Source organism: Cylas formicarius, unplaced genomic scaffold, assembly GCF_029955315.1.
Source record: "Cylas formicarius isolate icCylForm1 unplaced genomic scaffold, icCylForm1.1 PGA_scaffold_2__14_contigs__length_35257938, whole genome shotgun sequence".
Taxonomy (NCBI): domain Eukaryota; kingdom Metazoa; phylum Arthropoda; class Insecta; order Coleoptera; family Brentidae; genus Cylas; species Cylas formicarius.
In genome coordinates, this window is record NW_026844319.1 from 13,261,271 (window position 1) to 13,282,518 (window position 21,248).

At 32.5% G+C, this 21,248-nt stretch overlaps 1 protein-coding gene across 4 annotated transcripts in view; it reads right to left on the reverse strand.

Moving 5' to 3' along the window:
• The window catches only part of LOC132698795 (G-protein coupled receptor Mth2-like), a 125,444-nt gene that overhangs the window by 87,476 nt on the left and 16,720 nt on the right, over nt 1-21,248 (reverse strand). Inside the window, exon 1 of one of the 4 annotated variants that reach the window (XM_060665079.1) lies at nt 6,695-7,169. The exons of the other annotated variants lie outside the window; for them this stretch is intronic. Within the exon in view, the coding sequence (XP_060521062.1) occupies nt 6,695-7,154 (460 nt within the window). The 5' untranslated portion in view covers nt 7,155-7,169. Of the gene's footprint in view, nt 1-6,694; nt 7,170-21,248 lie in introns of those variants that run through there. 4 annotated transcript variants of the gene reach the window in all.

The window sequence follows — 21,248 nt, forward strand, 5'->3', positions numbered from 1 at the left end:
TTCATTTTCGAACTTAGATAGTCGAGTTAAGTCGTCATATTCCTAGCTCAGTACTTTAAGGATGCATTTTTTCCCTCATGTTTTAGAGACACCCTATTTATGTTTTTAATAGCTACGCAATGCACAAGCAAATCATACAAAATCGTTTCTTCAAACGGAAACGTGGATGTGTTATTGACTCGATTTCTAAGGTCGTCGGTATCAAATATTTCGTTTTTCCAGCGATTGATATCAGCTCCTATTCGCAAATAAATGCCATGTATCAGGTTATCTTACGCATTTACGCTAATGACTGAACATGGGCTATCAATTTGCCATCAATTTGATATATTTATTGATTAATAAATTACCCAAAACTATGGTGGATATAATATTAATAATAATAATAGTAATAACAGCAAAATACCAAATGGCTAAGCTTATTGTCACGACTACTTAAGTAAGTTACAAGAAAAGAAAGAAAGAAAGAAAAATTACAATCAGCCAAACCAAAAACGAAGAAGAAAAAAGAACTAGAAAAAAGGCAAAATAGCTAATACAAAAATTAAGCAGTAATTTGTGGGTGAAGACTACTAACTTTTTTGAAGTTTTTGACGTAGAGTAAACCAAGTTCATTTATTTTATGAGAAAAGCTTCCTTAATCTATAAACAAATCTACAGCGGGGTTTCTGCTACAGTAAATTATTAATTGTTGAGCAGCGCATTGTTACAAATAATTTATTGAAGCAAACCACAAATTACCTTAAAAACTCTGACACCATTCGGTGTGTAAAAATGTATAATAATGTTTGTTTTCAATATAATGGCAAGTGTGATATTTTCCAGTTAAGTTTAAATGTTTGAGAACAGACGCCAAGTTCTTTTTCGGGAAAGGAAGGTATGAAGAAGGAGGGAGGTAGAATGTTTAACCGTTAACCAATTATAACTTTGTGCTGTCCTGTTTAAATAAATTTATTAGTGATATAACGAAAGACGGCCATATCTTTCACGCTATTTAAAGTTCATGGAAGTATTTTAGGGTCGATGATTACCAATGTTATTAAAAATACCAGTGCGTCAAGTGCAACTGTGAAACTTAAGAATGAAGTATCAGCGGAATTAGAAAACAAAAAAATTGTACTCGCTATTTTTCTAGATCTTAGAAAGGCATTTGAAATGGTAGGAGTTGACATTTAATAAACTAAGATGTATAAAATTCACAAGCGAAATAGAAAGCAATAGGTTTGAGATTTCACAGAAATCAGTTTGCGATCCTTTGCTGTACTGCCTGCATGTTCTTAATTTGAAAGATTCACATTTGACCTGACTGCATTTTGCATTTGCGAATTACTTGGTGGGTTTAAAAGGCGGGGTGGCGGAGGGAGCTCGAACTGCTGGTGAATTGAGATCTAAGAATTTGCAGGGTCTGCTTCTTCAGTAAAAACATTAAGATTAATTTAGAAAAGGCTAAATATAATCTAACAAAACAAATAAAAATCAATAACACACTACTTAGCATGAGCATATTGATAGAAATCTCGCTTTAGAATGAATGTCTACAATGCATTTTTATTTCTCCAGCTAAGGTATCTGATTCGTGTATGGGGAAATTAGTTTGCCGCCAGTTTTAACTCTAGTCAAATCCTCCAGAACGAAAGAAAAAGTTCTCTTTTCATATGACACGGAGGACCTATACATAGAATTGCGTATTTCACGGTTAAGTAGAATATTGATAATTGATCAATGAAACTATATATACACAGTTACATAGAAAACACAAAAAATCTCGTCCTAGTAATACCAGAACACAGTATCATATTTATAAAAGCATTGTTCGTACTTTATTTGTTTAATGTTAAAAATGTTTACATGTATGTAACAAATAAAGTGTTACCCAAACTAATTATATATATTTTATTAATTTTGGCTTATTCTGAAAGTGCCTGGTGCAATTTTTGCAATAAAGTTTGTTATAGTTAGTTCAGTTTCTGGTTAAGATGTGAATAACACCGATGTTTTGATTCTATTACTGGTAATATTATTTACCAGCCGAATATTTCCTTTTGTTTAGTGACAGATATATGGATTTAGAATAGACTTATAATGTTCCCAAGACCAGCCCTAACTGCATTGTTTAAATAATGTTCAATAAACAACGAATTTTTCAAAAGAAAATAACGGAACCACTGGTGGTTACATCCGAAATGACAAAAGAGGGATGTCGTAATTTGTTATAAAAATCTACCAGAAAATAAACTAAACGAATCGCGCGTTATATTTAGACTTAACGATAAAATTAATGACGCTACATAAATATTTTCATTGTGGAATATTTGTATAAAAACCAAATATTTTTATTAGTTTATTTTACTTGAAAGACGTAAAAGTGCGTAAGGGGAGTTTATGCGAAACGAACGATTCAAAATTTAAAGAAATGCCCAAAAATTTATTTGATTCCCAGACCTAAACATTTCATTTCTTCGTACATTTGAAACTAATAAGTTAATCGCGTGAATGCACAATGTGCCGTTTTTGCAGTAAAAAAAAATATACAGAGTGGGTTAAAAAGTAGATGCCCTTGGTTTCAATGGAGGACCAAATTTCTTAAATTGTTGTAATTTCATTTGTCAGTAAAGAACGTGAATATGGCGCATCTAAATGAAACTCAGAATTGAAATTTTAATTGTTATTGCATATGAAGGGAACACGAGAACTCAAGAAGATGTTGATCTGCATCATATTACAATTCTAATTGGCTTAGACTGGAAACTTCATTTCAGCTGTTGTTAGGCAAAGAACGACCATGTTTCAGAAATCGTTTAGTTACATGGCAGTAAAATATTTTAACTCTATTCGCTGCAGCATTAAGGTTTGCTCGAACGTTGTAGATCTACTTTGTAAAACCTGTATGTTTTTTTGCATAGGTTTGAATGATTTAGGACGTGGTTTCAGCAATATTTTTCGGTTGTTGTGCTTTCGTGTCATGTCACTAGTAAGATCGTACCGATTGTTTTACTTTTTACATCTTTCTTCCAACACTATTTTCTCAATGCCTTTTTTTTTTTTTGCTTTAAAAAATGTGTTTGTTATCTTATTTTTTGTGATACTATCTCGCCACTCGGGTTAAACTTTTTTTATTTATTAACTGCAATAAGAAAAATAAATACATTATTATTATTTTGATGTAAAGGATGGTATAAGCCCAGGTCTCCCACAAACAAATGAGAACGCAAAATTAATTTCATTAAAAGTTGAGGATTTTCTGAAATAGCTTCAAATAATGATCTTAGCCCACGAAGAGTTTTGCTTGTATTAAAAGAGAAAAGTATCATCCGTATCGCCTCTACTTTTACAAAAGTCGAGTATCTTGAGTAGATTAGTTCGCTAGGTCAATATTTAACAACTTCAGAAAAATAAATCGAGTACGGCATTATCAAAGCAATGGCGAATGCGTAACACCTTTAACTTTTCTAGAAAATGGAAGAAGTATGCGTTATGTGACAAATTTACCATTGTTACAATCAGTCGAAAAACATATGGAGACTGGAGCACATCATGAAAAACGTAGTCAGCCCAGTGCTACAAGTCAAATTGATGGACTGCTAGAAAGACCACCCTGAAGCAGATTAGAAAACAGAAATATATTTATAACAAATAAATAAGTGCATAAACTCGCTGGCGGAGCGTTATGTTCATTGGTGCAGAATTGGGTCACAGTAGACGAACCACAGTTTTTAACAATGAGTTTCCTTATTGTAGCAACAAATATACCTAAGAATGGTACTAGACTACTGAAACATGAAGAAACGTCACAAATAAAAGAAGTCGCATTGGCTAGAGAAGGCTTGCTAGATTCCCTAGAGATTCTGTGCACTGAACTGTGGATTACCGGAAGAGAGTTTCGGGTGAGCCTAAAATCTCCACTCCGTGATAAAGTATCTATTGGTGGTGGTTCAAAAATGTTATGGTGGGAAATATGTTTCATTAGAGATAATATATACAATTTTTTTATTATTCTTCGAATCGTAATTACCTTTATTTTTATTACACTGTTTGCTAAATAAGGTGTGCAAAAACAAAGGCATAATTACGAAGGTTATAAAGGTGGAGCAGGAGTTTATCTATTATTATATGTTTGAAATTGAATTAAAGTTTATTGAAAAAAAAAAGAGAGATAGGAAAAGATAATAACTTAAAATTAGTATACAATTACTGTTGGTTGAACACATTTATTTTATACTAATTAAATTAATATAATACTAACTTCATCTAAGGTCCAATCTGCCAGCGTCTGTTGTCAATTTATGTATAGGCCGGAAGGGAGCGTAGTTGCTCCTGTTAAAATGATTAACATTTCTTGTGATGTCATGCATATGGGCTTTGACCAAAAAGAAATATCGAGCATATCTTGTCAGTCTATCTTTGAAAGGTCTTGCATGGATTTTCCCTTATGATTCGGTTTATTTAAAATTTTCATTAAAATTAATCTTTCTATGCCTTATAAACAATTTTTATAATTGTTTTTGCAGCCTCTTCCGAAATGCTTGTGACATTAACTTCGTGGAATCCCACCCTCAGATTGTTATGAAAGGGAGACTCTGAGACACCGTATGGCTTTATAGCAATTTTCTGTATGTACCGTTTTATTAATATGATTTTAAAAAAATAGCTTTTAATTAGTTTTAGTTTTCATTTCTTGCAGATACATTTTTGCTTGGAATTGTTTTGAAGATTTTGGCAAAATTGCCATATCATCCGCAAAGATTGCTCCTTCTGTATAGTTAGTTTTTGGTATATCACTTATAAAGTTCTTTCAAATTGATGCAGATTTATATTCCTTTTTTTTTGTTTACCAGCTCGCCTCATGGCTTGGAAGTACAGCACTGTGAAATTATGTCTCGTTTGCTTCATCGAAAAGGAGAGAGGGGGAGCATTATCGCCATGGGATTCCCTTGGCAAGTCAAATTAATTATGGGGTGTGTGGATTATAGGCGCGGCTCATATGTGCGAAATTTGTTTTGTAAAAATATTGTGGTACAACTCGGCGCAACTTAATTTTCCACTCGGAAAATCCCCATTTCGCAACCTAGGTTTCTGGATGTTTTTGTAACTTGGAAAGGCGTCTTTTTTGTGGAATTGGATCTAGGTGATAAACCATTTTTCGATTATCTTTAACTATTTTAATGTCATTTTTTAAGAGAGTTAATCTCTGTAAATTCGGTTATCATTTCGTATTGACAACTGATGACGAGTATTGACAAGCATAGTTTATTCACATTTTTATTTGAATTCATTTGAATTTCGATTTACCACCGTTATAAATAGAAACCTCCAGATTTTTAAAAACATTATTCATTTTTTGTTTATGTAAGCGATTTATAACTACATATCAATTCAGGAAAAACTGCAGTTATAATGCACACAAAAAATAATGCAACTAAGTTGCATATGAATTTTCGTATGAAATGTAGTATATGTAGTATATATATCTGATATATCTGAGGAAAGTCTTAACGTACTAAGAAAATTTCTTTCATCTGTACTTACAAACTGGACACACCAACAGGATTTATAAGTATGACGATCTTTAAAATCTTCGTGATTTACCATCTCTAGAATTTAAAAGAACCTCAATGGACTAGAGGTTCTTATACAAACGTATAAATGGAATATTAAACTGCCAAGAGCTATTGAGTAAAATCGCTTTCAAAAATAGGAAAAGAGCTACTGGAAACAAATTCTTCCTTTGCTTAAGCGTTCAAAAAATAAAGTACTAGAATGAATGCAGTACAGTAAAATTCTAAATGATACCGAGCTATTGTTAAATAGAGAAACTAAGGTTTTTGGTTCATAACTGGAAGTCTGAAATACTTTTCATTATAACCATTGGTAGAAAAGCCAATTTTGACTCTAAATTAATCCAAATCGACTAAATAGAGTAGAGTTTAACAGATTTTTTTCAGGATGTTGCGTTAAAAGTCGTAATTTGGAGCCAGCATTAAACCCAGGAAGTGGATTTTGACAAAATTTTTGACCAAATCTCCTAAAAATGTCATTATTTATAGTTCTTTAATAAAAAATCCTCCAAAGTGAGGTTATTAGTTGATAACTGCATGTTTGGATTCCAAAAATTGGTGGAAAAGATTTAGTTTCATGTTTGTGATATACCTATTCTGTTTTCTTTTTTTTTCTTTATATAAGTATAAAATTCTTAATGGTTATATAAATATGTATCTATTAAGATGCAACAATGGCATTCTTACAATTTGGGGACTTCTTTGGAGAAATTATGAAAATATGAGTTTGACCACAAATTTTGCCGTATTTTATTCTATATATCTTATATAAATTTTCAATCATCGAGCCTTCAATTCTTCATATTTATAATTGCAACTTGTAATATTGAAATGAAGAAAATTAAATTATCTTATTTGCCTTCCGGACATAATTAAGAGGCTCTCCCTGCAAAACTTCAGGAAAACCCATAAATTATATCTTCTGGACCAGTGTTGAAGAATATTTCACATATCATTTTAAATTGTGAGTCTCCTTCTTGCATTTTAGGTTGCTTGTAAAAATTAATTGTTGTCTCTAATGTCCTACAAAATTATTATTTTGATTATGGGCGAACTGCAGTTGTAATTTTAACTCATTCAAATAAGCCATTAACATGAGACCTTTAAGAGGCAATAATCTTCAAAATGGAAGCATTTACCTAAAGACGTGGTCACTGTGTGTGCGTCATTCCCCACATCAGGCAAGCAAACTATGGCGCCGATACTATAATTGAGGTTGTCGAAAAACACCTCCAGACAGTACATGGCAATTGTAAAATTTCCCAAAACGCCATACTCATCGTCCACCAAATGGTCCTCGTCGAAACTGAATGAAGTCAGCGCCAAAGCAGAATAATTTGGGCTACAGTAATTACCAGCGCTGAAAATCCATTCCGGATGAGAATTTCCGAAAGATGTTTCTAGCAATAGAGTCCACAGAATAGATAGTGGTTTGGTGGTAGTTTCCTCTGCACACGTGCGATTTATAAACAACTGGTTTTCCGAACAACATTTTCTAATATTATACGTGAGATTACGTTGTTGCACCACACTGGCACACGCGATTACTCGGCACGTTTCTAGGAAAATTAAAAAGCTGCATAGTTTAAAATAAAGCATTTTTTCCCTACAAAGTGCTATACGTATGCGAGTTTTAAGAACACTGCATCGTTTAGATTTTCAGCGACCTGAATGGGAGGGACCTCCGTTTTGAATGCGATATAAACTAATTAAGTAAATGTGCGAAAGTAATCGTGTAGTACGCGATAATTCGTTTCAGCAGGGACGTACACTTGTCGAATGTTATTTCCCTGTTTTATAATTTTATTTGTCAATTTTTAGTTCCATGGGGAAAATTTTATAATTTAATGGAAAATGCGAAAGGCATTTCGATAATATCCATTTCTGGTAAATATAATGGTGCAAATTTCTTTATTTTAATAATTTACATTAAATGCCAATGCCACTGCGGTAGATGGAATCTCGTCGTTCATACTTAAGTATCGTAGTCCTTTGGTCTATAAGTAATAATCTGCCTAATAACTGTAATACGTCAATTGAGAAATCATTAATAAAAAACCAAGCTCGGTAACTAAGTTTTACCAGCGCTAGCTTAAAAATTTCCCTATGATCAAATGTATAAGTAAGTGCTTCTAAAGAAAATAAAATATAATTGCGATAGATAGGATATATCTTTTATTAGTTTAAATATAAAAACATGTATACAGTCAGCTATGGCTTTTTTACTTCTAAAATAAATTACACAAAATACACACATTACACATTACACATACATTTCACATAAATGAAATTACATATAGAATCACAAAACTAAACTGAATATTTATTCTGAGCAACCTTTGGACAGTAGAAAAGGCCTTTTGCTCAGGAAAATTAGAATGTTAGAATTAGAAATTTAAATGTTAGAATTGTTTAAATATTAGTCTTTTCCAGCTAGTTGTAACCTTCGTGCACTCCAGTATATACAAACATGTGACAGTAAGAACCACGTATTCAATAAAAACATTCTTGCAACTATGATAATTCCACGGGTAAGCCTCAACTTTATGTGGAAGTGATATACTCTAGCTATCTAGGTGTACTCTAAGGAGTAGCACTTTGGGCCTGGAAAATAGTCATTGTAATTCATGTAAAGAGCCTCAGTAGCTTGACCTCTAATCCCCTAATACCATCATACCTCTTGATCAAGATAATCGAAAGCCCTTGATAAATAAAGAAGGAGAGTTGAAGTTTCTTTGTCTTTGTCAAGGTCCTTCAAGATAAGAATACAGTTGCTCTCAAAATATCTTGCCAACAATCATATTGCTGTTTGACAGTTAAGAACTGTCAAACAGCAACAACAAACTTTACTTCACATTTCTCTCCGTTTTTGTGTATTGATTTTACAAGTGATATTTTTAGGCTATAGAGGTAAATTCCTGTATCAAATATAATATAATATATGTAAGTCGTTCAGTCCAATGGTAGCCGAAATTCTGTTAAGGATATTGTGAAAAGAGAGTTTGGAATGCTACAAAATTCGAAGTTGCTTTTCTGCTTGTTATCTTCTTATTCGCGTGAGCTTATTAAATTGCATTTTTCTAGTCGACATCAACAAATATGCTCTCGAAGTAGCTATTTTAAGCAAACATGAATTTTGTTTTTGCTATCCAGTGTTTTTTAATTGACATCTCGAATACTTAAAATATTTAAACATTAACAATTTTACAGATTGGTATACTTTGCTGATAGCCAGTTACACTATTTCGATTTTGGTAATAGTACGATTGTAGAGTTTTTGATAATAGAGCTCTCAACAATATTTCAAACGTGCTAACTAATAAACTAAACTATTTGGTAATGAAACAAAGTTTTTCTTTGAACATATTATTATAGATACTATGCTTTTCATTGTCGATTTTGCACGTTGAATAAATATTTCCTGAATGTTTAAAAAATATGTTTCTACTCCCAAGGTAAATGTGTGGCAAAAAATATTATTATATAAATAGTACATTTATCATGAACGACTCAGCGAGCGACTCTAGCTAGATGCTCGATATAAGATGGTGAATATAGGAACTTTAGCAATCACTCTGGAGCTACTCAGTATGCACAAGCAAATTTCGTTTTCAACCATAGAGATATATCATTTTTAATCTCGCTTTTAACTAATTAGACTTAGCGGCGCTCAATAACCAAAATTGCTGTTGACAGTTAGGCAATCCGACAGTTTCCATTTTGTGGCATTTTTACGTTCATTGTTTCTCAAAGTTAGCACAAATATTGTTAAATGTTAAAGGAAAAATGAGATAAGTGTGAGATCGCTATTAATAAAGAAAATTAAGAAAATTATTTAATAGCTATAGGGTTATACTTTACCATTGATAGATATGTAAATAGGTAGATGTTTAGTCTGTGATTGTTAAGCATTCATTCAGCGAAAAATATCCAGCAAGAAAAGAACCAATTACAGTCACATGGTTCACCAAGGGATAAAATAAAAAGGACAGATCTGAGAACTCTTCGCTGGGGTAAACAGTTTGTTTTATGTAGTTAAGAAAACTCGTTTTGATCAAGTCCTTAGCGCTGGTTGGTAAGGCTCTGTTATTAAAATGGACCACAAGATTTAAAAAAAAACTGTCACTTTGAAATTAGGGAAACTCTACATGTACATTTTTTTTTTCAAAGTACATCTTTGAGCCTCTAATCCAAAGATACATTACCAAACAACAGTGATTTTGTCTTGGTTTTCCTCCAAAGTCATTTATAAAAATTAAAAATAAGGTCGGCCCAAGAATCCTGCTGGACCCAATACCATTCTTTCTTTAGACTTTATTTTTGAATTTTTTACATATTGGACTCTTTCACTTTGAAAATATATAAGACTTTAAGCAATTCGTGCAGCCAAACGCATTTTTCGATTAAATTTATGCCTACTAAAAGTCAATTTTTCAAAATGCACTTTGCAAACGTTAAGTATAAGTAAATAAACGACGTGAACACGTAAAATAATTATTTTGCATGAGGACGTTTTTGTGCCAAGCATCATTTGTGTGCCAGGCAGTTATTTCTGACAATAAAAAAATACGTATAAATATTTACATCACTGAGACCAAAATTAGGACATTTTAAAGAGGTAAAAGAAGCAAACGATGAAAGTGAAACCCAATGAAAAATTTAAAGCGACGCCCGTAAGGAAGAGGACGGGGCGCTTTAATTGATATTAGCAAAGCTTTTCGTGACGTTGTAAAGGTTAAACAAATGGCCTAATTAACCTATTTCGCATTATGTCCGCTGTTTCGGGAAAGCGAACCACCCATTCTCATTACCGATGGGATTAAAATTAATGTGTCTGCCCTCAGAACTTTTGTATAAAAATAATATTTTTACTATTTTTTCACATGTGTTCGGAAAAGATTTGTATTAATTCTAATTAAACCATAGTTGCTAATATAAAAATATAAAATTATTTAATGGCGAGTCTGTCGAAATGAAATCTTTGTAAGACTTGTAACTTTTCAAAATGATAACATTTTGATAATATTCTTCGTTATTTAATTGAAATTTTGTCCAACGTGAATATTATTTACTTTAAATCAAGATTAAATTTTAAAACAATGAAGTTTATTTAAAAACAGTAATTAGGTATTATTGTGTAAGTGTAGTAGGTGAATTGAATTCTAAAGTGTTCTATTTATTTTATGCTTGTGTTTGAAGAAAATCCCATATTTTTCAATTCCCATTTGAAAACCATAACGTACTAAAATGTTATTTGGTATTCATTACTTTTTTTTTGTATATAATTATGCACAAAACTGTAATATTCTGAGTTTTTTTGTTTTGTTTAGGCTTTTCAAAAAAATAATAAATCGTAGAATATAACACTTTTAAATGAAGCGATTTAAAATTAAATTTTATTAATTAGTAATTTATCTCGTGAAACTCTATATCTTTAGATGTTTTAAGATATATAGAGAAACATGATAGAATTAGCAAATACCATATGCAGTGTGCGTATGTGTCAACAACATCTTTATAATTGTTTTCTAGAATTTCAATTAAAAATTCTATTTTTAAAAAAGTCTGTAAACTAAACGTTTATGAGCAAAATCTCATGTGGCATATTTTTTAAGAAATGAAAAAGACCTCTTGTATAACCAAACCAACTTCACCATGGATAACTTCTAATATTGAATATATGATGCGCCTTATAAAAAAATCAAAATGGTTTCCTACTCAGAATTCAACTCAGAATTCAGTACCAAAATTTTAAAAGTTACTTTTTCTTCTTATATTGACACTGTTCAAAATTTTTCCAAATTAAAATTAATTAACAAAAAGGACAAGAAAAAAATTGAATTTTGGGTGTAATAATTCTACCACAAACTATCAAAATCATTGCACGGTCATCTGTCAGATCTACTTTGATTTTGATTGATTTAGAATGAAATTATAATATAGGAACTAACGCGGATTGCTTAAATTTGCATTGCGCACATATTTCCCAGCTCTCAGCTCCTCTCTTCTTCTTTCTCATTTCTTCTTTTTGTTGGTGACTCCTTTTCTTTTTTTGCTTTCTATCTTGCACTGGATCAATATAAATATTTTATAAATTATCTCTTTAGATTTTTTTTTGTTTTCTGCTTAGTATAGTTTGTTTTTGTTTGACTGTATATTCTCTTTTTATATATTTTTATAGGCTTTAACAGTATTTGGTTTGAAGAGATGTCTGCCGTATTTATTTTTATTAAAATATCCATTTCAAAGGCGCGAAAAGTACTTTTCTAATAGCCGACAAACTTACCGATTTTGTTGACTTCTTCCGAGTCATCGGATGCGTTTTCAAAGCAAACCAACGCTTTGACGGAAAATTTGTCTTCTTCGATAAAATGTTCTATGCAAAAGTGTTTGTACCCGAGCCAAACGAAAGTGTATTGGTTTTCAAATAGTAAATTACTGAGCAACTGAAAATCGTCAATTTTCACCGGAGACGTGTCATTTTTACAATAGTTTCCGTGCGAGTATATCACGTACAACGTTTCGTTGGTATTGTCGAAGAAATCCTCAATGTTGGGTAAGTTACCCGTAACTTTTTGACAAGTGTCGTTTAAGATGACGTCGACACTTCCGCAGCATTTTCTCAAGCACCGGTTTTCGTTGCAAAACGTCGCGAGATGGGTGTCGTTATCGGACCAATGGTATCCGCTGGTGTTGTAAACCACTTCCGCACAAAACGTCGCGAAATTTACGAACGAGACGGACCAGAACAAGATTTGACGTTTCATTTTTTAGTTTTCGAGCAAAACTAATTCGCGTTTGGTTTGGTGATGTGGAAAAGCGTTTCTAAAATTAAACCAGATATTTGAAAAGCTCCACCGTTTATTGTAAATTGTTTGGGAATAATTATAGGCGATGTTTTATTTCATTATGTAAACAAAAAATCGATGAAGGATGTACTTTTTTCAGTGCCGCCGCCGCTTTAACGGTGGTTAAATGCGTTCCGTGTTTATTGGAAAACGTAGGGAAAATAAATTGGCTCGTGCAGGTAATAAAAGTAGCGGGTTGTTCGTTAATTGATTCTTGAACTCAAATATTTCCTCTTTATATTTTGCATAATATTGAATTTGTAAATTATGAGTAATCAATGTATTTCTAATTCTAAAATTATGTATTACAAGAAATATTTTCATTTTTAGTTGTTAAGATATTTAGCATTATATAATTTACCATAGCAGCCTATGCTATCTATTGGAATCTATTTGCAATTTGACTCTTCTATTTTAACTGGCCATCTCACCCTAAAAATACGTACATATATGACAAACTCGAGGGGGGCTATTGAGATCTCGTAAATCATAAGAGATACGAAGTCGGTTAAATAGAGTCAAAGTATCCAATTTTGATGCTTAACTTAAAACCGTTTCAAAATGAAGAAAATTTACGATTATTTTCGGAGATATCAGCAATTTTTTTTGAGTGTCCAAATCATCAACTAAAATTTTTCAATATAGACCTGCATTTTTTATTTAACATTTCAAAAGACCTCGTTATTCTGAAAAAATTGAGAATAAATAATAATAAATAATAGATTTTGTAGTGAAAAAGATGTTTTCAAATATGGAAAAACGCAATGTCTTACATATTTATTACAATTCACTCAGAAATTGCACAATTGCTACGGTATCCAAAACAATATCCCCAGAGAGTGCAACCGCATCCAAATTTGTTTGCCAAATTGAAAAGAATTTGGCAGTTTTTCACATTACTAGTCCATAGACAATCCGCAGCAACATCAAGAAATGAGAGCACAGGTGTAATGTTTGTGTAAGCTAATATATAAATATATATAAAAATATAATAAATACATATAAAATTATAATAATGTAATATGACATTAAGGTAGCTTAATGTCCTAAAGATATAAACAACTGATATTAAATAATTTTTTGGCTCATTAAATATTGTGCAATCGTTATGGTGGCAATAAGACGGTGCACTTCTTCACAATGAACTTCAAAAAATCAACACCTTAAACATATTATCTCCAAATAAGTGGATAGGAAATCGTGGACCTAGACGACGGCCTGCCAGAAGACCAGATATAAATCCAATGGATTGCTTCTTATTAGGATACTTCAGAAATCGTTTATATCGTGAACTACAATTCAATTTAGTTCGAGAGATTACTAAAATAAATAATTAATATAAAGAAAATTAAAATCGGGAAGGTTTATCGCAAAATTATATTTTTATTTCCAATATTAATTTTAAAAGTTTGTTCTTCTCAGTTTCACAGTGGTTTTCTTATTGAATAACTGTAATAATTAGTTATCAAAGTAAAGAAGAATTAAAACAAATCGGTCAAGACACAATAATATCTTTGCTTTGCTTGCCACCTTATTTTTGGTGTAAATTTGACTGTATTGTTAATTTTGGGGCGTTATTGTTTAATAAATCATTAAGTGTGATATATGTATTTTTTCAGAATGTCAAACGTCACACTGAAAACGTAATAATGTCAATTTGTAGGGAAAAAAATTGTAATGGAAAAGTGTCATTCAAATGAAATTGCTGTTTTTTGGTTTTTCCAGGATAACTCCGAAGCTAATCACAATTTTCTAGATTTTAAACCGGTTTTCAATTAAGCACCAAAATAGACATAAAAGAAATTAAAACCTCTTCAGGTTGAATTCATTCTGTTTTGAAAAGTAAAGTTTATCTTGAAATTCTATTTTTTAAAAACTACAGACCTGTTGCAACTTTATGCAATTTGGGAAAACTTCCAGAAATAATTCTTTATAACTAAATATATTGACAGTAATTACTGTCAGTAATATCATATCCATACATCAGCGCGGTTTCATGAAGAAGAGATGACCGCTTCTAACCCTGTCTATATCACTCCACTGACTGACCAAATTGATCACCAAATATTACTGCGTAAGTTGCAGACTTTCGAGTGATTTACTAATTTTAGTTGAATCGTATCTTGACTACAGGCACCTCTTTGTTGAATATTGAGGCTATACGTCTAAAAATGTTGTCGCTACTTCAGGAGTACCTCAGGGGTCGAATTTGGATTCCTTACTATTTTTGATTTTCATCAACGATTTATCTATTAAGTTATATTTACTTCATGTGTTGTTTGAAGATGATCGAAATATATTTATGGGCATTCTTAAACAGAATGATTGCAAAAAATTTCAAAACGGTTTGCTAATGGTAAATCAGTGGTGCTCTGTGAACTCCCTGAAACATAATATTGCCAACTGCAAAGCTCCGACTTTTTATCCAAACAATAGTCGCATGTTGTTCGACTATACACTCAACGGTGTGGTCTTGAAGATCTGGGTTTTCTTTTATTGAGCAAATATTAACAATAACGGCAAGCGAGGTCTGTCCGACATCTTTATCTTTGAACTTCTTTAAACAAAGTGTATAAGGAGTAAACTGAAATATTCATCTCTAATATCGTCACCTATCTACGAAACTTCTAGTTTGGGGAGTGCCCAGCGTTAAGGCTCTCTACTTTTGTTACTCCAACTGTTTGACATGTTCGATAGACTTGTTTGTTTGTGGCCACGTTGTGTATAAACTCGTCAAAAAATTCTACAAACTGTTCGCCCTTACTGGAAAGAATAACTTTTTTAAATTCCACGGCATAATTCACGCGGTGGGGACCTTTTTTTATAATTTTAAGAGTAGGAGCAATATGATGATCAGATCACCAATTTATCAAATGTGTCTTAACTTAAACCGTATTGAACTGAGGTGGCTTTTACTTGATGAAAATCCATTTATCAAATAATCAAATTATCAAATAAGAACTAAAAGTTCAGATTTTCACGAAATTATATATTATGTCATGACAATTGTTTCGACAACACCGTGTCTTTATCACGGTGTTGTCGAAACAATTGTCATGTCAAAATATATAATTTCGTGAAAATCTGAACTTTTAGTTCTTATTTATTTTGTTAAACCGTATTGCTGACTGGTGGAATATTAGCTTTGACTTACTCTAGACTATTGTTTTTAAATGTAAAGATAGAAAGAATAATCAATGTTTTGTTTTTGGGCAGATATGAGATGTAATTAGTGCACTGCCCTTTATTTTTTTGTTGTCTTTAATTTTTAGTATTTTCTGTAATTGGGTGTATACATTTTGAAAATAAAGAAGTGTTATTATTATTATTATTATCATTTGCCTTGATCCCCAGATATATTAAACAATTTTTTTATTGAAAATTGGAAAAAAATTATTAGCCTTTATTTTAAAAAGCTTCAAGAAACGGATAATCGTTTAGCTTCTACTTTACCCTTATTTTTAACCCTTGATTCTTGTTTGCCTTTACCGTTAAGTATTACTAGAACACTTACACTAAAACTAACAATATCAAGCAATAACGCTATTCAGTTTAGTCATTGTGGCTTTACTTAACGTTGCTATCCTACAATCTCCTCTCGTCTGGTGGTTCGAAGTAAATTTACTAACTTCAATAAACAAACCTGACCCAAAAGTAGCCAGAAGACTCCATGGAGCGATCTAACTAATGGATTATTCATACTGAATTAATTATATATATATATATATATATATATATATATATATATATATATATATATATATATATATATATATATATATATATATATATATATATATATATACTTATTGCTTAATATTTCCCATTTCGAGCGTCAAGGCAGAACTGTGGTATCTAGCCTTACCAATAGTCAGTACGTCCATCTCCTCAGCTCGATGGCACAAAATTACCTCCACATAGTCGTCCAGTAAGTCGAGGCAGTAATCGTCGGGTGAGTAATACGTCACATTGCCGTCAAACAGATACCCGTTCTCTTGAAGGTAAAACTCATCACCGCCTCCGAAATAAGGGACGTGTCCACGTCTGCAGGCCAAATTATAAACCAGCACAAAGTCGTCCAGCGTGACATCATCGACGGTCTCGTTCAACCGGTGAAATTTTAGGTAAAAGTCAGCACTTCCGTTGTTCCTAGCACAAGTGAGCTCACCGTTATCCGAAATGGACATCGCCATTGCACTAGGGCAACACTTTCGGACGCACTTTTTAACGGCACATGGACAGCCCCATACAGTGCCTTCTTCGCGGTAATAGTGTCGCGGATGGAAGGTAACATCGTCCACGATAATTTTTTCATGGGGCAAAATGGTTCCGGCCGTTATGTTGACTCGCACCACGTCCGTGCACAACGGTTCGGTATCGAATTTTTGCACGAGATATAGAACTAGCACCAGTTCTTTTAACCGCATTGTCGGTTCTGGCTAGCCTTATTCTGTTAATCGTTCCGTAAACATTATCTCAATATTTTTATCGCGACGCATTTTTTTATAACTGGCAACCGTGTTGCGGCTTGCGTTTTCCGGCCCATTCGGTAAAACGTATGGATGTCATCAACGTAAAATAAAAATAAATTCAGTCCTTTATAGGACAGTATGCGTCACTTTAAAGATAACCGTCGTCGTATGACCTCAAACAGTTACCGAGGTCGGCACGGATTTGAGAGCGTGAAAATTGTCCTTTATGTTTAAAAATTGAGAGTTGATTCGCTTGAAAATTATACACAAACTAATCGGGTTCGTTGAGTTGTTCAGCAGCGTTATCAGCAGCAGATTTTCAAGGGCATTCTCCTGATTGAGATACAATTATATAGAAACCGCAACTCAGTCTATGATTTTTTACGTATTGTTTAGATACTTGGCGCCGTAAATCGTTGGGTGATTTAAAAAAAAAAACGCAATTTAATATAATATATAAAATATACTAGTTATATACCCACAACAACAGTGGAAGCCCATAGCTAGTGCTTGTTATATTGTAAAAGCGCTCTTAATTATTGCAGACTCTGTTTCGGCTAGTCAAAATAAAACTTTATTTCGCTTTCTGTGTTTTATAAACGTTTTTAAAAAGTCAGTAGGATTTATAACAGGAGTAGTTGTGGACAGTTAACCAGAATCTTGGAAAATTGAGAGGCTCATCAATCAATCAATTAATTGATTGAACATTTCTATGCAATTTTAAAGTTAAAGAAGGGAAAACAAAGAAAGGTTAAAACAATGACCCGACAAGGACGCCTCAGGTAGTCCTGCGAAATTAAATGAAAACCAGCGAAAACTACAAACTAGTTTAAAAATATTCCAAAGTTGATTGATGGCAACAAATTCTTTACAAGACGGGATTATAACGCAATTAAACTTAGATTGCCAAAATATTATAATGTTTCTAGATAACCTAAAAGACGCTATTATGTTTGTCCTTTATAATAGTATTTTATAAAGAAAATCAAATTCCGCAATTTAAAAGTATTTTATCTTTTTATCACATGTCGGGAAAGTAGACTCAAAAGTGATCTTTGCAGTCCATTCACCAATTTTAAGATTCGAAATATTTCCCTTTCAAAATATTTTCCCAATAATCCAAAATCAATTGATTTTTATACCTCATATGGCACAAGCGGAAAAAAGAGACAATTCACCGCAAAAATATGTTCCGTCATAGAAGGGATCTACTTTTGTAAAGAAGAAACTCGTCCCCGCGATGTATGCATTTTTACCGAAAATCCAGTTAACAGAAAAGAACGCAATGAAAGTTCTGGATACTCCCAGTTTCAAAAATTAATATGGACGAAACACAGCAGCTAAGGGACTTAAAGAATAATTCCCATTAGACCAGTGGAAGGAATAACCATGGTTGTGATTTTAGTTTTTATCATTAAGAAGCTCTTCTTGGAGAAAGGACGAAAATCGAAGAAAACCGCCTGCAAACTAGAGGAAAACCGTCAAGAAGCAAATTTTGAAGCTTTTTCGAAAAAACGTTCCGTTATTTTCGTAAGTTAGGAGGGAGGAGTTATATACCCAGAACAGCAGACGAAGCACATAGCTAAGTGAGGATAACACCTCGCTGACTTATATTGATTGATATATTCGCCTGTTACATTGGCCGGATACAAGGCGCTCTTAGTTATTCCAGCCTCCGGCTAGTGCAAATAAAAATGTATTTCGCTTTCTGAGTTAATAAATATTTTTAAAAACGCTCTCCCAAATTCGGAACATTCAAGCAACAACTCTTGTTTAGAAAAAAATCGTTATACTATATATCAAGCAAATGACTTACTAAAAAAAAGAACCACTTGTTACAGAAACATCAAAGGTCAAAGTCAAACATTCATGGATATCACACTAAGCAATCAAGAAATAATAGCATATCTTATACCGAATGTTCCACTGCTACGAGGTACTGAATTAGGGAACTTAAAAGATATGAGAAAATGTAATTGTTATCTTGAATTTTAACAGTCGGTTTCCGCAAAAATTTCTAATGTGTGTACAAATTTAAATCTTTTTTGTTTGCTGTTTAGTGAGATAAATAAAAAAGTCAATTATCTCAAGCAAAGTCTAAGATCAAATAATATGGAAGGCTTTTGACAAAATAAGTTATATTTTGCTTGTTCGACGTTTTCTCCTCAAATGCGTTGATTCATATCCGAACTTAAAGTTTAACTTCAAAGTTTTCTTTCAGACTCTATTAAGCCTACTTCTGATGTCACAAGGTTCATACTTGGAGCCTTTATTTTTTATCATATCCATCAATAACATCCTCTCCTCCATTGCAAATTTTTGTTTTACGCAGACGACTTTAAAATCTTTAAAGGTGTTCAAGACATAACTGATATTCTAAAGATAGGTTGATGACATTCTGTGACGAAAATAGTTTTGACTAATTACTTCAAAACTCGTGTCGCCTCTAAAATCTTAGGTTATGTGTAAAGTAGATGCGCGAACTTTACAAACAATAAATCCTTTATTTGCATATTTAATTCTCTAGCTATAAGTAAAGCAAATTGCGCTATATAAAGAAATAATTCAGTTTATAATAAAATTATAGAAATAATATAAACCATATACAACTAGACAACACTTTCATCTATCATCTTTAGTACAGAAGACAGGCTTCTGATATCTTGTTATTGTATGAAGGAAACCCTAACGAAAATTTAGTTTCGAAAATCTCTGAAATAGGCAATTTTCTAAAAGTTTATTTTGATTCGAGCTTGATTTGATAGGGTTTTTCGTGTTGCTAATCAGAGTGAAAACAAACCTAACAATATTGTGATTAAGTTTCTATCAGAAGTATACAGAGATGGTTTTCTGCAGGCGGTCAAAGTAGCTAAGAAAAATTCCCGCACGCAACGTGGGTTCAAAATCCCCGAAATATCTGACAGATGTTATAAATGAACATTTGCCACCCCAAACAAAACCACTTCTGAAGCAAACGCCTCAAAGGGCTCAAGAAAGCAATACAAGTTTGTTTCTGTTCAAAACGGTAGTTTTCTGGTTCTTATTTAATGCAACTTCATACGCCAAATTAAATTTTGGTAAGATATTATGCTTTTTTTTCCACAATGTCTTTAAATATAATATATTCGTGTGACTTTAAACAAAATCTGTGAGGACTCCACCCGAACATTTTGTGTGTAACTGATGGCTGAATAAATCAATTTTGGACCATGAGATAGAATATCTAACGATGGTAGCGTACGTTTTGCCGTTAAAAATAAATTTACGGACCATTAAAGTGCCGTGGAAGACATCTGGGTAGCAATTAAACTTAAAACTGTCTATTACTAATATGTTGCGTGTCTCTATCGCCTGGTGATCTGGTGGCGTAAAGACGTTTCTCCTCCAAGTTAGAGGATGTGCTGATAAAAGATTATGCTGACGTCTTAGTGTGCGGCGACTTTAAGGTGTTCTGATCACGTTTAGTAAAAGTACTCCACGTTGCTTGGTAACAAAAATAATATAATGGAGGTCAGTCAATGTTCCGATCCCTGGGTACCTCATCATTGTATTGAGTCTATCTATGAATTAGCGTTTCGCATAGACCTTTCGTTTAATGTCAATAACTACTGTACTGTAGGAAACAAAATTACAACGAAATAAATCTAGTAATCTCCAGTGTTGACTAGCCCTCTGAACTTCAAAACAAATCCCTTGATAATTCGGTAAATCGTTTTAACCCAATATTTGAAATATTCTAGAAAAATATATTCTAAATTACTCTAAGGATAAGTAGTTTCTGATATATTAGAGATCTAACGCAATAGAATTAATTTTTATCATATACATCAATAACATCGCTCATGTTTCCACCACTGTAATTTTTTGCTAAAAATGTTTAAAAGTGTTCAAGGTATAACTGATATTCTAAAGATTGAAAGTGACCTAGACAGGTAGGTGAAATTCTGTGCAGAAATAGTGTGGTTTCAAATTTTGGTAAACCATTACCATTATGCAACAAGTGCGGTAAACGGTATTTGAGTCACGAGTTTTTAATAATCGAGTGTTTAATATTTTTAAACTTATGAAGTTTACCGAACGTGTTGCATGCTATACTTTTGTAAGACATTAATTTTTGGGTACTTTTTTGGAAAACACAACATGAGCGTCAGAATTGAAAAACGTCAATATTCAAAGTAAATTCCCGGAAATGTCCGAAGTGGCTCGGATCCGTGGGACAAGAAACTCGAGTGGTCAAGTGACTCTTCCCGCACCCTAGCTCGGTGTATAATTAGGCATTTTAGAGACGGGAGTATAAAATACTATATTATGTAACAAGTGCGGTAAACGGTATTTGACTCACGAGTTTATTTGACACGAGCGGAGCAAGTTTT